The sequence below is a fragment of the Pleuronectes platessa genome, chromosome 5 (assembly GCF_947347685.1).
Source record: "Pleuronectes platessa chromosome 5, fPlePla1.1, whole genome shotgun sequence".
NCBI lineage: Eukaryota > Metazoa > Chordata > Actinopteri > Pleuronectiformes > Pleuronectidae > Pleuronectes > Pleuronectes platessa.
Genome location: NC_070630.1, coordinates 8,990,575 through 9,005,130, shown reverse-complemented (window position 1 = coordinate 9,005,130; position 14,556 = coordinate 8,990,575). Strand labels below are relative to the sequence as shown.

At 39.7% G+C, this 14,556-nt stretch overlaps 2 protein-coding genes across 2 annotated transcripts; both read right to left on the bottom strand.

Moving 5' to 3' along the window:
* Positions 1-770: 770 nt before the first annotated feature.
* si:dkey-4p15.5 (zona pellucida-like domain-containing protein 1) lies at positions 771-4,905 on the bottom strand. Its single transcript, XM_053423310.1, has 12 exons — positions 4,892-4,905; positions 4,316-4,431; positions 3,993-4,219; positions 3,125-3,309; positions 2,959-3,031; positions 2,745-2,842; positions 2,576-2,656; positions 2,314-2,485; positions 2,116-2,215; positions 1,508-1,540; positions 1,025-1,177; positions 771-925 (listed from the first exon to the last, which is right to left on the bottom strand). The coding sequence occupies exons 1-11, from the start codon at positions 4,903-4,905 to the stop codon at positions 1,041-1,043; spliced, it is 1,236 nt and encodes a 411-aa protein (XP_053279285.1). The 3' UTR covers positions 771-925; positions 1,025-1,040.
* Positions 4,906-9,635: 4,730 nt separating this feature from the next.
* On the bottom strand, positions 9,636-11,516 carry LOC128440605 (lens fiber membrane intrinsic protein-like). The gene is made up of 4 exons (XM_053423356.1): positions 11,342-11,516; positions 10,132-10,281; positions 9,811-9,945; positions 9,636-9,697 (listed from the first exon to the last, which is right to left on the bottom strand). The coding sequence occupies exons 1-4, from the start codon at positions 11,514-11,516 to the stop codon at positions 9,636-9,638; spliced, it is 522 nt and encodes a 173-aa protein (XP_053279331.1).
* Between the last annotated feature and the right edge of the window lie 3,040 nt (positions 11,517-14,556).

Sequence of the window (14,556 nt, the reverse complement as noted above, 5' to 3'; positions counted from 1 at the left end):
AATACGCCTCTGTGAGATTACACTCAGACACAGTGGCTCTTCAAACGAAATGCTAATGCAGCCATTCTGATATTTGGATCTTTGACATGTATGACGCGCATGTTCATCGTATTAGTTTAGCATGTTAGCATGATAACACTTTTTAATTAGCAGAAACACAAATTAAGCTGAGGCTAAAGGGAATAGACTTGTTGGGGGCATTTTATGCCTTTATTAAATAGTGATAATGCAGAGAGGACAGTAAATGAAAGAGAGAGAGATACAAACAGTTGCTGATTTATAGTCTGTGTCTTACACAAATTTAATGACAGCCCAAATATTGTTAAGATATTATAACATTTCAGCCGAGCTGTGTAAATGTCAGTTTGTTGGTGAAATAGTCATAATCCGCTTACATTTCCAAACTGTTCACTTCAGCCTGGTATAAGTGTGAGTACTGCTTTCATTCTCTATTAAAAACACTTCGTAAATAAACTATATATAACTGAGGAAATGAGAGTTGTCATACATAAAATACTTCCGCATGAAAACAGGATTAAAACTAACATTTAGTATTAATACAGTATTTAATACAGATTTCGTGCCCTCATCTCCACCATTAATAAACTATGTGATTCATAATGATTATAAAGTTGCATGCCTCTAACTTCTGACCCCCGTGTTAAGATGTGTACGAAATGGAAAAGCTATGTCGTCGTATGGTTGGGTAACAGGAAGCTATTGTATCTGGGACTTGTTTTACTTGCAGATGATGAAGTGCTACACTGGCAGTTTAGGAGATAAGTCCGAAGCTGTTACTGGATAAGTGGTTTTCTTCTGTTGTGCAACACGACGTAGGCGGCCATAGCGACCACGACGATGGTGAGGATGACGATGCAGATGATCACAGCCACCACGGGGCTGCTGTAGTCGTCGGACTGCAAACCTGCAGGAGGAGGGGGGGAGGAAAGCATGAAGATATCAAACATTAATATGCTTCATGAGCACAGTAGTTAATGTGGCTAGCTACAGTATTAGCATGTACCAAGAAAGTAGTTCCGTCAGAGACAGAGTGACCCAGGCCATCCCGGTGTATTCAGAGAGAAACTCACAAACAGCGACAAACACAGCACAGTCCCCGTGAAAACTATTGGCACGGCAAGGCCAGTAGCTCTGTTTTCGTTGTACTCTGAAGACACTTATGACGGAAATAAGAAAACGAGATCAGACATGGAACAGGTACAGCAATCCACCGTTTGAAGAAGAAAGATCAGAAATACAGAGACCATGATGCAAACCACTGGTGATGGAAAGGCCGAGTGTTTGAGAAAGAAAGGTTCTGCTTGTGATTCAAAACGTGCAGCACAAGAGCATCTGTGAAGTGGTGATTTTCAACAGGTTTTCTAATCTAAAGGAGGCTTCAGAAATAGATTGGAAAGACCAGAACAAATTAAGACCTCTACAGTTAGTTGCATGCCTGATGCGATTAATGAAATTGGCAGCAGAAGAGTTTAGTAGATGTTCTTACTTTGAGAAGCGTAGGTCGCTGGACGAGGCTCCTCTGAAAAGGTGATCCAAACTATCGTCAGTAATTGTCAGGGTTCATCTTTTATTTTTGATAAACATTAACTCAAAGGATCAAACATTAATTGAGGTCAATATCTGTCAGGTGCATGTAAAGCTACAGCCCGTAGCTGGTTAGCTTAGCTTAGCATAAAGACTGGAAACAGAGGGATGCAGCTAGCCTGGCTCTGTCAAAAGGTCAAAAAAGCTCATGAGAAAACATTTTATACAACCTCTTGTTTAATCAATGCAAATGTGAGCAATTTCACTGTGGTGGTTTGTGCTAAGCTAAGCTAATCACCAGATATTAGAGACGTATTGAACATAGCTCTCAGCAATAAAATGAAAAGTACATTTCCAAGTAAAGAAGGAGATTAAAGTCCGGGTTAGTTTTATCTGTTGTAATTTTATATTAGCCGCGCTTGACCCCCATTAGTTGCCATTCATTTATATACCCCTAAAATGTTGTATTAGATTTAATGAATCAATCAATCAGCTTGCATATTTTGAGGTAATTCTGTTTTAATAACATCAAAGACTTATTGTGATATGAAAGGATTGTTGTAGACGTACCACTGCCCTGTTGGCCCACAACAATGGGGGGCGAGGTGACCGTGGCGGCGTCGGACACTTCCTGGATCTCTCTCTTTCTCCTCTTACTGCCGTCACAGGTCTGTCGGAGATGAACAAAGACAGAATGAGGCTCAGGGCAATTTCATTTGTGAATTCCTTAACGGAGCTCTGGGGGAGAATAAAAACAAGTTTGCTCACAGGCAGGAAGTTGCTGCACGAGGACACCTCGCAGAGTCTGGTGACGCAGTGCAGGTAGAAAGTGGAAACTGTCTTGTTTTTGTGCATCACAAAACGGAAGGCCTCAAAGGAGAAGTACGCTTTCTGATCCACCCCGTTGAGGTCCAACTTGGTCTGTGCGTCACGTGTGCACCTGGAGTGAGAGAGAGGCGGGTCGTGTTACCGCACACAGGGAAGTTCAGTGGGAGGTATTATGTGCTCTGCCTGAATACAGAAAACTCACCCTACAAATAGATCATAATAGCTGTTTGTAGCGGGATAGGGTTCTGTTGTCGCGTAGCATCTATCCAGCAGCACGTTGAACCTTCAAGGACAGACAGGTGGATTCGAAGTGTTTCTTTCTTATTAATATAACGTGTGGTTTACTTCAAGGTGCCAACAAACCTAAATACCTGTCTGTTAAATTGGTGGCTGTAACTGCGACGTAAATCTTGGTCTTCAGATTGAGTCCTGTGGAAGGGATTACCAGAGGTTCCAAGTACTGCTCATCCTGTTCCACAGAAAAGTACAAACAAAATACAATATGATATGAAATGCTTCTGTCTTTTTTTTTTTTAAGTTATCTGTCCACTTCTAACAACATCCAACATCCAAAGGAGGTCTTACATTGTAGAGCTTTAAATCCAGAGAGCTGATGAAGCTGCCATTGTTTCCCCTCATGGCGACTTTGACTCCTGATCTGTGATGAAAGAAGCAGAATTCACGTGCCGCATTAGAAACTTGGAAGTAGTTCGCTGCAGCTGTAGCCTTTGGTACCTCCAAGCATACTCACACAGCCACTTCAGTGTTGTTCAGGAGATACTGCATCGGGTAGCGACAGGAGAACATGTACATGATCTGCGGCCTGTAGGTGATCATGCCGGCAGCCGGGTCTATAGAATTAATCACGCCTGAGATGTTGATGAACTGGACATTTGAGAAGTCGGCAAACTCTCCAGTTCCAACCTCAGTGGTCACCTGATGACAAACAATCATAGGTTTTAAGTGAAAACTGTTCAAATCCGGTTTTCTGTCCTGCCAAGATGTTCATACCTCTCGTTGGTGATTGGTCTGTTTGGAAGCAAGATTATGCAAAAAGCTAATGAACAAATTCCCACATGTTCAACCTTTTTGAGAGGAAGCAGTACGACTCAGAGAGGAACCCTTTACATCTTGGTCATTTTCTTTAACATTGAAAAGGAGACTCTTTCTTTGGCATTTTAACTGATTTCCCAGGCAAATGTATATTAAGGGAAATGATATCTAAGAGTGTGTGCAATTAGGTGCAGCCTAATTGAATTTAAGAGGACTGTCAGGCTTTGGTGGAGTTCTGTGCCTACTGAGTCTTCTAGTATTTTAAAAAAAAATGTATTCTAATGCAGTAATTCAAGGTTAGTTTAAATACCAAAAGTAGATTTTTACCTCGTTGCACTACAGACTCTGCACTTTTATAATATCATTAAGTACTGGAAAATCGTCATAGCTCCCGGTTAATCCATCAGCATTAAGAACAAGATTATATAACATATGCAAACAATAACATTACGTCAACAGAACACTTTGATGCACATTAGTTGCACGTGAATATGATATCTAGGTAACAGGGTTGCTCAATTGAACAGCACGTTGAAAACAATAGGTAAAGCTCTTGTAAATAATACCTTAAAGATACTGTTGCAGGCAGCGATGGCACTTTCATTCAAGGGGATTTTGAATTTTAAGATTGGCGGGACAGCGGTCATGTTCGCAGTCCCAAAGCACTCAGGTTTGTTGAACTCATTGTTGAGGACCATCAGAGACTGGTTGTAAAGAGCTTGGTAAACCGGACAGATGTAGATGCTCAGGTCCATGTACTCGGTGCCACACACTACAGTTATGTCCGAGTTTTCTACAAGAGACAGAATAAAGGGAGGCTATGAAGCAAACTGTAGTTGAAGTGTGAAAATAACAGAGAAGAGAACATGTTAATGAAAATGTTACAAACCTGGAGGTCTGTTGGTATCACTCAAGACACAAGCTTGAGGGACCTGAGCCTCTGTCCTCAGAATCAGGACAAGAAAGCTCAGGAGAAAGACCGGCGTCATTGTTCTGAGTTTGGACCTGTGAGAAACCAGCAAAACAATGAGCTCTACTTTCAAGGGAAAGTGCTTTTAAAGAAAACTTTCCTCAAGAAAATTACAGACCTCCACCTTGTGATGAAACACAAAGTAAACAGTCACTGGAGAATATAACCAAAAAGACATGCTACAGCTTCAGCCTCGAAAAAAATACAAAACATGGAAAAACTGATCCTTAAATCCAGTTGCACCGATTTGCACGGGGGAATTAAGGCATTCTCTATTTGTGATGAAGAAGGTAAGAAAAACATGTCGATACGCTAAAGACCCTCACATTATGTCTAATGTCTTTGGAACCTGTGATAACATTAAAAGTACAGGAAATTAGTCTCCACTGTTAGAAAAAAACACAATCAAATATTTCATCTATAATCTAAAAATATCACAGAAAATGAATAAAACTACAGTCAAAAATTATTTATAAAGTTATTTTAGGAACTCACGTGTAAGTCTCCATTTTTGCTCTTCCTTGTTGAACATCAGAACCCTTCATTTATACTGTTGGCCCCCCACCCTCGCCCCAAAGGGGCGTGAAAGGGAGCGTCTCAGACAATAGAGTAACATGTAACATAAGCCATCTTAATATTTCAAGTACATTTTTATAACAAGTCATGTACAATCAACTTCACGCAGTTCAACACGTCAAGTGGCTCCACCTCGCCCTGTATTGATGGAACTGATTTTTCTGGACGTTTCTTTCAAAACACTCTTTGTTCCCTGTTGTGTTGTAAGTAACAGGGTGTAACAGTATCATCGCACATTCATCTATATACAAATATGCAAAGTAGAATTTCGTTCTGAGTAAAACTACATGATAACTGCCAGCAGGATGCATTTAAAGGACCAAAAGTGATATGTTATATAACATGACATTGTTGCTTTGATGCATCATTTGACACATTCAACAAGCTTAAATTTTGTACATTCTTGTCCTTTACAATTGCATACGTTTCATATGTGTTATGATAAGTCAAATCTGAGCTTGAAAAGTAACTACAGTTACAGCATAAGATGGAAAGTAAAGTGCAGTAATGCATTAGTGTTCATCCCACATTTCATCAGGCTTTGATGCAATGTTAATGTCTGAGGAGTATGTTATTCAATGGAAAAACACTTGATTACTGTCCTGGGTATGGACAAGCAGACTGTCCTGAGGAAACTACAATGTTCACAAAAAAAACAATGATTCGAGAAACAATATTTCATGGTCCTATGAAAGAACAGGATCAGCGATCTGATCTCAAGTGTTATCTTTTGAGATCTCTTGATGTGATAAAAGTCTCATTATTCTTCTTCAGAGAGCGAGTTTCGCAATGGATCTGTTTTTGTTTAGGCCCCAGGCAGAAAACTGCAAATAGAACATTTCAGTACAGTCTGCAAATAAAAGACACACCTAGATCTGAGAGACATCCAAAGTCTTTTGTGAAGCATCATGACACGAAAGAGACTCCAGAGTGACTCCGGTCCCTGAAGAACATCATCACAATACACCGTGAGGATACGGACTGAAAAAGGCTCCTGTTGGATTACTTAAGACGTATCCGATGTCAAATGCCAGTTTTAATCTCTCCTTTCTTGTCTACATAAGCATTTGTATGCAAGCACAGATTCACTGAAAGCACTTTCTTCTCAAACTTGGACCAAGAAGCAATAACTATGGTCCCCCGGGGGAAGTGCTAGCACATTTAGGACAGGAACCACAAATGTCCTGTCCTAAAATGGAGCGGATAGAATTGGTGTTTTCTGAGGACTTAAGAAGAATCCAACTCCCAATGATTCAGCTGAATGTGAAAATGTATGATTTTGGCAGAGATGAAGTTTAGGGACGAACGGAATCACAGTTTGTACCTCATCGTCTTATCGGCCGATATTATAGGCTGGAGTGTAGAGGATTAAATGTTTTCATTAGGGGTATAACGTGACGTGCATGGGTGTCCCCTTGTTACCTCATTGCCAAGTAAACCAGTGGCGTGTATTTTGAGCTTTTCTGTGACGCACAGATTTCAGGTCCCGGCTTATCGCAGATATATCAGTATCAGTGTCTCCAGATTATGTAACAGAAATTTGAGAACAGAAACTTTTAAATGTATGTTAAGGTCACTCAGAAACACGATCATAGTTCATCCTTATGATGATGTAAAATATCCTGGTTTAGCAAAATTTAATTGTTGAGCTTTTAGGGTTAAAGACAGAGTTAGAATAGCTGCATCCCCTGTGTTTCCATTGTTTGTGCTAAACTCAGTTTAGCTTAGCTTAATCGCCTGCTGCGCAGCTATTTTCCAAAATGTCTTATTATCCAGATTCTTATCATTTATGCTTGTTTATATATTTCTTCATGTGAAAAAAATAAACATTTATACCATTTAAGCTTTGCATACAAAATTTACTTAAACTGCATAGATGACAATAAATGGCTGTACCATCATTTGTAAGTGTTTATATCTCCAAAAGGCTTGTGGACACACAGTCCATCGGAGAAGTCTCACCAATAAACTGAAGAACTAAAGGGCAAGCAGGATGGATGGATAGACAGACGGATGGATGGATGGATGGACGGATGGAAGGAAGGACAGACGGATGGATGGATGGATACCTAAAGGCCAGTGATCAACCTCCACACCCAAACACATAAGAGTAAGAATAAACTCTTGACTCATACTTTCCTTTAGATTGGTTTTAACCATCATGAAGAAAAGAGTGATGTTATGTCTCTATCTGTCTTTGTAATGTTCGGTTTAACAGGCGTCTTAGACTTTGTCACAATGCCAGACGTGTCTATACATGTAACCCCCTCATGTGTCCATAAATGTGACTCCTTCACAGAAACGTGAGGAGTAACAGGCTTCACACACTCAGTGAGTGTATGGACGTTTTACACACAAACAAGAATGGTGGTCATGTAAGTCCCAGGTGTCTTTTCTGTAGGGATGTGCAACTATACAGTTCAGTGATGCATCCACTAAATTGACTCTAGGGAATATTAGAGTGAAAAACACAGTTCATTTAAAGGCTAAATTACATAACACATGGTCACAGCCAGTGTTTTCATTAAGTCTGACATTTTCAGTCGCGTTTTTCTTCCCTTAGTGAACTAATGTGCTGAATAAACAGTTACTGGGGTGGTCGACATTTGATTTCTGCCTTAACCATGTGCAGCCATGTCTTAAAGCCTTTTGTAATTCTTGATCATTTATTTGAAAGGGTGATGTTAAGTGCTGTCACTACATAATACAATTCATTTGTTCGTTTGCATTTGATCGTCTATTTGCAGACAAGCTCAAAAAGGAATGTGTGAGGTGAGAAATGTATGTTTTCACTCCTCAATATGTTAACAGTAAATATCAGTCTGTTTTCTGTTAAGTATGCCATGTTTCTGCTGCCAGTGTTACTTTCTATATTTATACTTCTACACTTTTCTCTTGTTATATATTTGCATGTTCATGTGTACATTTTATAATACTTTTTAGATCAAGGTGATCCTACTGTATCCTTCCTTTTCCTCAGTTGCAGCTTTACAGGGTCAAAATCAACCAGAAGGTGTTGGTCTGTTTTTGTTTAACTTGACAATAGCTTGATTTTCAACACCCATTGACTGTAATTAGACCATGGTGAAGACTGAGTCACCCTCTCAGACACATGCAACACCTGAGCTGTATAATAACACGCTGTGAAGGTATCATAGGAGGATCCCACTATGTCACACCAGGACACCACTCCTGTATGTACACTGCTGTAGATGGTAAATCAATCCCAGTGTTTGTTATAGAAATGGATGATCTGTGACCCATTTGTGTTTTTATTAAAACACCCTGATCTCAGTATCTATTCCTATTAACCTACGTATCGGTGTACTTCTAAAATTACTCACTGGGTTTTAACCTGGCACTTATAGGTGCTGTTTAATCTGCCACCACTCCACTATTGCCAACTGCAAAAATTTCTCAAATCCTTCGTTACAGTGAAAAGTAGAGGCTACCCCATTAAGTAGTTTTGTATTACTTATATTTAGGATTTTGGAATTATTGAAACATGTAAGCAGCAAGTTATTCATTAAGTAGGTTGAGGTAAATCTAACCAATCCGCTGACGCCAAATCCGCTTCCTGTTCTGTCATAATTCTGCCATTGTGGCTCCGAACTCTTAATATCTGAAGGAGTATTTTGGTTCTGTTTTATTGACTCTTTGGTTTATTGACTTTGAAGTGGGTTTCCTTGTGTTTGGTTTGTGTTTAGTTGTTTTCCCCTGAGTTTTCCGCTTCCTGTTTTATTTTGAAATGATTCTCCTTGTGTCTCCAGCTTTGTTTGTCCTGTCCTCCAGCCCTTGTGGTCGTCTGCACCTGTTCCTCGTGTCTTTCACCTGTGTTCAGTCGTCCTGCTCCCTTGTGTATATAAGTCTCTGTGCTTCTCGTTGTCAGATCGTCGTATTTCCCAGTTCATTGTGTTCATTGTGTATTTAACCCTGTTTCCTCTAAGAACCTTTGCTGTAAGTAAAGGACACTCTCCGTTAACCTGCTCCTGCACTTGGATCTTCTTGCTTTCCTCAACTGTCACATAATAAAGTGTTAACTCTCGGAAACATTAACTCTGGTGAGATCATCCTGATATGACTTCATTTCCAGGCTTAGGGCAGCACTTCCTCTGTGGTTATTGCTTTCGTAGAAAGTATATCCAGGCCTTTCTGTCGCATTCAGTTAAACCAGTTTACATCGGCATCACTACAGTGTTAATTTTTTTCTTAAAGAGCTTGTCATGAGGCCGAAATATTTGATAATGCACAATATTTGAAAATAAAATAAACACAAATGGTATGTCATTTGATTTTGTTCATCACCTCACAGCAGCTAGTTTTACATGTTGTTCTGCATTTTTACATCTTTTATACATCTATAAATATACACATGACATGTTCTAAAACTACTAAATCTACTTCAATCAAGCTCCATTTTAGTTGTTTTAGAGAAACAAAGTAGACAACAAAAGCACTGATGGTATTTATTTTTGCTTTATCATGAATATTTAGCTCAACAGGAAGTGCTTGCAAAGTTCATTGGGATATTGGTTCCTCTCGGCCTCTTGCATGTGTGTGTGTGTGTGTGTGTGTGTGTGTGTGTGTGTGTGTGTGCGTGTGTGTGTGTGTGTGTGTGTGTGTGTGTGTGTGTGTGTGTGCGACTGTTGAAGGCTTTGGCAGGTCAGCGTGAGTTAGAGTTTCTTGGGCATTCATGCATCCTGTATGCACACATGTAGAAGATACCTGCAAAGAAGTAATGAGAGCTTTAAGAAAACGAGCGCAACTGCAAAACATGAACAGTCAAATCCAGAAGTGTGATATTCTCTGTTGTTGTTGATTTGGAACGATGACGATACCTGAGAAGAATGTGAGCACCACTGCCACCCAGCCCATTATATAGGACCAGGAGAACCGCCAGCTGCCATAGCGTTTACCATAGTAGTTCACCGTCACTCCAGTGTAGACTGCCATGGCCAGCAACACAAAGAAGCCTGCAAGAGTTCAGTCAAAGAAATGAGGTTTGATCAGTGGAGGATTTTTGAGTTTTTTTCTAAATCTTTGTACTGACAGGACAGGGGCACTTCAGGGGCCATTTGAATTTCAGCTTACCGACCCCACCCCTGGATCCGCCCCTGTAAACTGTAGGTTTTCATGGGGTTCTCAGGTGAGTGACTTACAGGAGATGAAGAAGAGGATGCCGGCTGCAAATGTCTTGTCAAACCCGTCGAAGGAGGAGTAGTGGATGAAGGCCATGACCCCGATCACGATGCCGATGAAGCAAGCCAGCAGGGAGAGAATCATGAAGGCCCGGGTGGCGTCCCAGTACGCTGCAGGGGAGAGGAGACGAGGAGAGGACCAGGGCTCTTTTAAGAATTCAGAAGTTCTCACAGGTCTTGTACAGTTCTCACAGGTCTTCATGTTTCTCCTCATGTAGGAGACTGCACTAGTTTGCCATCTAGTGTTTGCCTGTGGGTAAGTGCCCCTTTGTTGCTTTAAGCAAAGGACGCATGACTGAGAATTAAACTTGAATGATATAAATAAAGTGGGGATAGACCAGAGAACTGCATGTCTACTGCTTGAAAACATAGTGTACACCAATTATTAAATATTACAAGGAATGTGATTTATTAATATGTGAAATTACAGTTCTTATCACACTGATAAAATGTTAAAGTGCTAGTGGTTTTTCTGCAGAGGTTTTAATTAGTTATTTAATGATTGAAACTGAACAAAATGACATGATTGGTCTAAATGGATCTTTTAGATCAATATCATTTGCCACAGCTTTTTTATTTAATTAAACAATTAAGAATTTCTTATCCTGCACTTTTACTTTCAGTCTTTTGTTTCTTTTTTTAATTCTCTTTGGAAATCGTGTTAATTGCTTTTCAAATGTTTCTAATATTGTATTTTTGTTTTTATTGCAAAGAATTATTTTGTTGCCTTTTATATTATATGTAAAGCACTTTCAATTTCATGCACTACATGTAAACTACACAACTGAAGTGTAATATAAATAGTGTATATTTATATAAATATATATATAGAGAGAATAATATATGTAGATGTAGATTAACTTGCCATGGCTTTAAAGTCCCAGTTTCTGTGTAAAAAAATGTTAATTTGAATTCAGCCTTTCTACAAAAAGAAAGGCATCTGGGTTTTTGTAAATTTCCTTGTGACATTTTCTTGACAGTGAAATAAATTTACAACTTCTTTGCACTTCAGTCCACACACACAACCCCAGAGAAAAAAAGAGTCCCCCGAGGGAGGAGCCCCGGCTGATCAGGGCTGGTGTCGAGGTCACGGACGGATTGTCATTGGGCTGATACATATAAATGAGGATGTGCCGCCCGGTTCCCATGCAGAGACACAAACGAGCCTCACCAATGCTGTCTGTGTGTGTCATGCATTTCCCCGGCACACAGTACCGCCACAGGCCCTGGTGCATGTAATTGCTGGAGTGACGGTACTGCATCCAGTAGTCAGTTGCCGTGGAGACGATGAGGAGTATGTTCCCGACTCCGGCGCAGAACAACCCACCTCCCATGAAGCTGTACATCCTGACAAAAAACACACAAAAAAAAAACACTGACTGACACAAAGAGAGAGGAAACAGTGCAGGTCAAGGCCCTGCTGCCTCGTCTGCCTCCTGAAGCACATACAGCCGGTACTTGTTTCACAGCACAGGGCCGGGTATGAATAAAACAACATCCTCCAGCAGGAGGCCACACATGTCCTGCTGGAGGCTCTGGTTATAGAAAGATTACTCATTAGCTGCCAGTCCACAGGTGGGTCCTAAAAATAAATGATTCAAACGTTATTACACCCAGAGACATTTATAAAGTTAAATTATAGCCGAAATAATCAAGTTTCTAAATATACCATTCGTATAAGGATGAAGAATGTGATTAAGACAGTATGAATATTATTCAGGAATATTTTTCCAACGATCCCCAAGGAAGTACATATAATTTATTAAGAAATGTGGTTATCCATCCTTATTTTAAAGCTGTTTTAGTTGAAAACATTGTGACAAAAGTGAAAAGACCAAACAGAAAATAGTTATTATGTATAAAGCATATTAGATTCCAAACATGACATTTTTACATATGGGTTTTTGTGTCGGTTACATACCTTAATCTGTTTTTTTGCTTCAGAAAACGTCAGAGATTCCAATATTTCGGGTTGTCAAAACACAGAGGAGCCCAATATTGCCCGGGGTGGCAGGAAAGTTTTGTTTGTGCGTAGGAAACCGAGTGAACAAACGGGCTGGTGGGACAAAGGGCCGTGCGGAGCCACGACCAATCACAGGGGATGAGTTTTGTGTTTTAGGGAATTTGCTGAAAATACAAAACCGTTAAAGCGCTGTGCACATCTCGGTCATACTGATGACACGGGGCTTTTAATTCAAAAATGCTGCACATCCCCACACAGCAAACTCGCAGCCTGAAATTGACTCACCCACAGTGTTGTTAGAGATTATTTAAAATGTTAAATATGGCATTTTGAATTGTGTTTCCAGATTATGTGTTTCATGTAAATCCCTCTGCGTGTTATGCTGATGGTGAAGAAACATCGTTTTCAGTAAATATCAGCTCATTTCAGACGTTAAACACAGTTCTCTGGTCCAGTCTATACACGTCTGTCATTCAAACTGTGCAATGGGCTGATCTGCATTCAATAAAAACAACATTTCACTTTTCTACAGGCCTTTGGCATAAATGATGAAGAATCTGCAATGTAAACGATTCTCAACCCTTTTAATAACTAGTTGAAAGACAGATATTGCATTTAGTCTCATATTTTCAAGTCCTTGTCATTATATTGGCAAAGCAAGAGGAATGACTTTAATTTATAGAATATAACAGGATGCAGACGGTGAACCTGGCAGAGCAGAGGAGGCTGAGCTGGAGCGCCGGGTTTGCACAGTTTGGGTGAAGAAGCTGCAAAGAGAGAGATTTAACTTTGTCGTAACGTCTTTTAGCATCGTCTCAACAGAAACCCAAACATCTGGAAAAAACCTTCTGCATGTACTGTGTACTTTGAACTGTACAGGGTTGGAGTACATGTAAACTCTGTTATCAAAAGAGGGTTGATAAATGTTGAAAGCGCCTCTTCATAGAATCAGACAAACTATGTGTGTAACAGTGAAATTACAATTTCAGATGCCTTGCAGTTTTACACCAGAGTTCATAAAATACTTTTTATATGGTCTCCATGTTATGTTTTGTTACTTTTACACAACAACTTGGATGTTTTGGGTTCATGGTCCTGGCACTGTACATGTTGGCTCAATGTCACTGCCAATGTTTTCTGCAGCAATTAAACGCAGCCATTGGCCATTTTTTCCCCAACCTGGTTCAATAGCAGGCTCAGTGATAGAAGCCTTTGTTTCTTAAATATGTATTGTTTGTTTATTTCAGTTCTTTTAAGAATACATTTATTTGTGAGATGGTTTTGAGTCTGGGAGCAAAAGGCTAACGGCAGCTCGTAATAACACATCATGTTGCATTAAATGTCTGATGTGTGTGGATGTTAAGTGATTTAAACATACTGTTTCATTGTTTGTATTATCTACATTTTTTATTTAAATTGTAAAATTTAACATTTGCTTTCTTCAGAGGCCAAATATTTTGGTTGGAGGGTCTGATTTGTCGACTGGAGGCTTAGAGAGTCATTAATATTATCGCTCTGAAATATTCTCATTGTTTCAACGCCCTTTTTTAAAATTATCAGTTTTTCTTTCAATGCATCTGATGATGGTTTTAAAGTAAAGACTCAAGCAGCCTAAGTGCCCTTTGTGAAGTAACTCTACTCTTCCTCATGGCTATAATCATCTCCTTCTAATTCACACTGAATTTCACTAAGTTGAGTTTAAGAGCATTCAATGAACCTAAAAATGAAGTTCATGTGGTCAGAGCATCAGTCATCATGCCCGTTGTGACCACTAGGTGGTGCCTTTTATTTAGTCTTGAAGAAAGGGAGAATTGAACAGTTTGGATTTCTCTCATAGTAAAATGTTTGTTGCCACAGATGAAACCGAATATTAGGATTTATTCAAATTATATGATTTATCTGCTCAGCCACACACTACTTACCCCAAATATAATTAGATTAGCAAAACATTGTACTGAACGTAGTACTTAAATTGAATTTATTATTATTTTTTCTCTCCTATTTATCCCTGTGTTGTTTATATAGTGTTTAATATCAGGTGTAGTAGCTTTGTGTGTCCCTGCTCTTCGTTCCACTCCCGTCTCTCCTGTGGCTCATTGAGCTTCACCTTACCTGGGAATGAAGGTGCTTTAAAGCTGTGCCAGAATCAGAGGGAGAGGCCTCTAGTGTGGGCACTGCTGTCACGTTGTGTGTTTTTGGCACAACCGAGAAACAGAAACAACTTCTAGTCAGGTAGAGAAGACGGTGAATTTAATAAACAAAGAGCAGGTCTGTGGTTCAGTTGACAGGTGGCAGGGAGACTGAATAAAAGATCCAAAGCTCCAAAAACACAAGAGAAGCAACCCAGCAAACCACACGGGGCATAAACTGGAACATCCGGAAGAAAAAGAAACTTGACAAAAACTGAAACAGGGATGTTAACA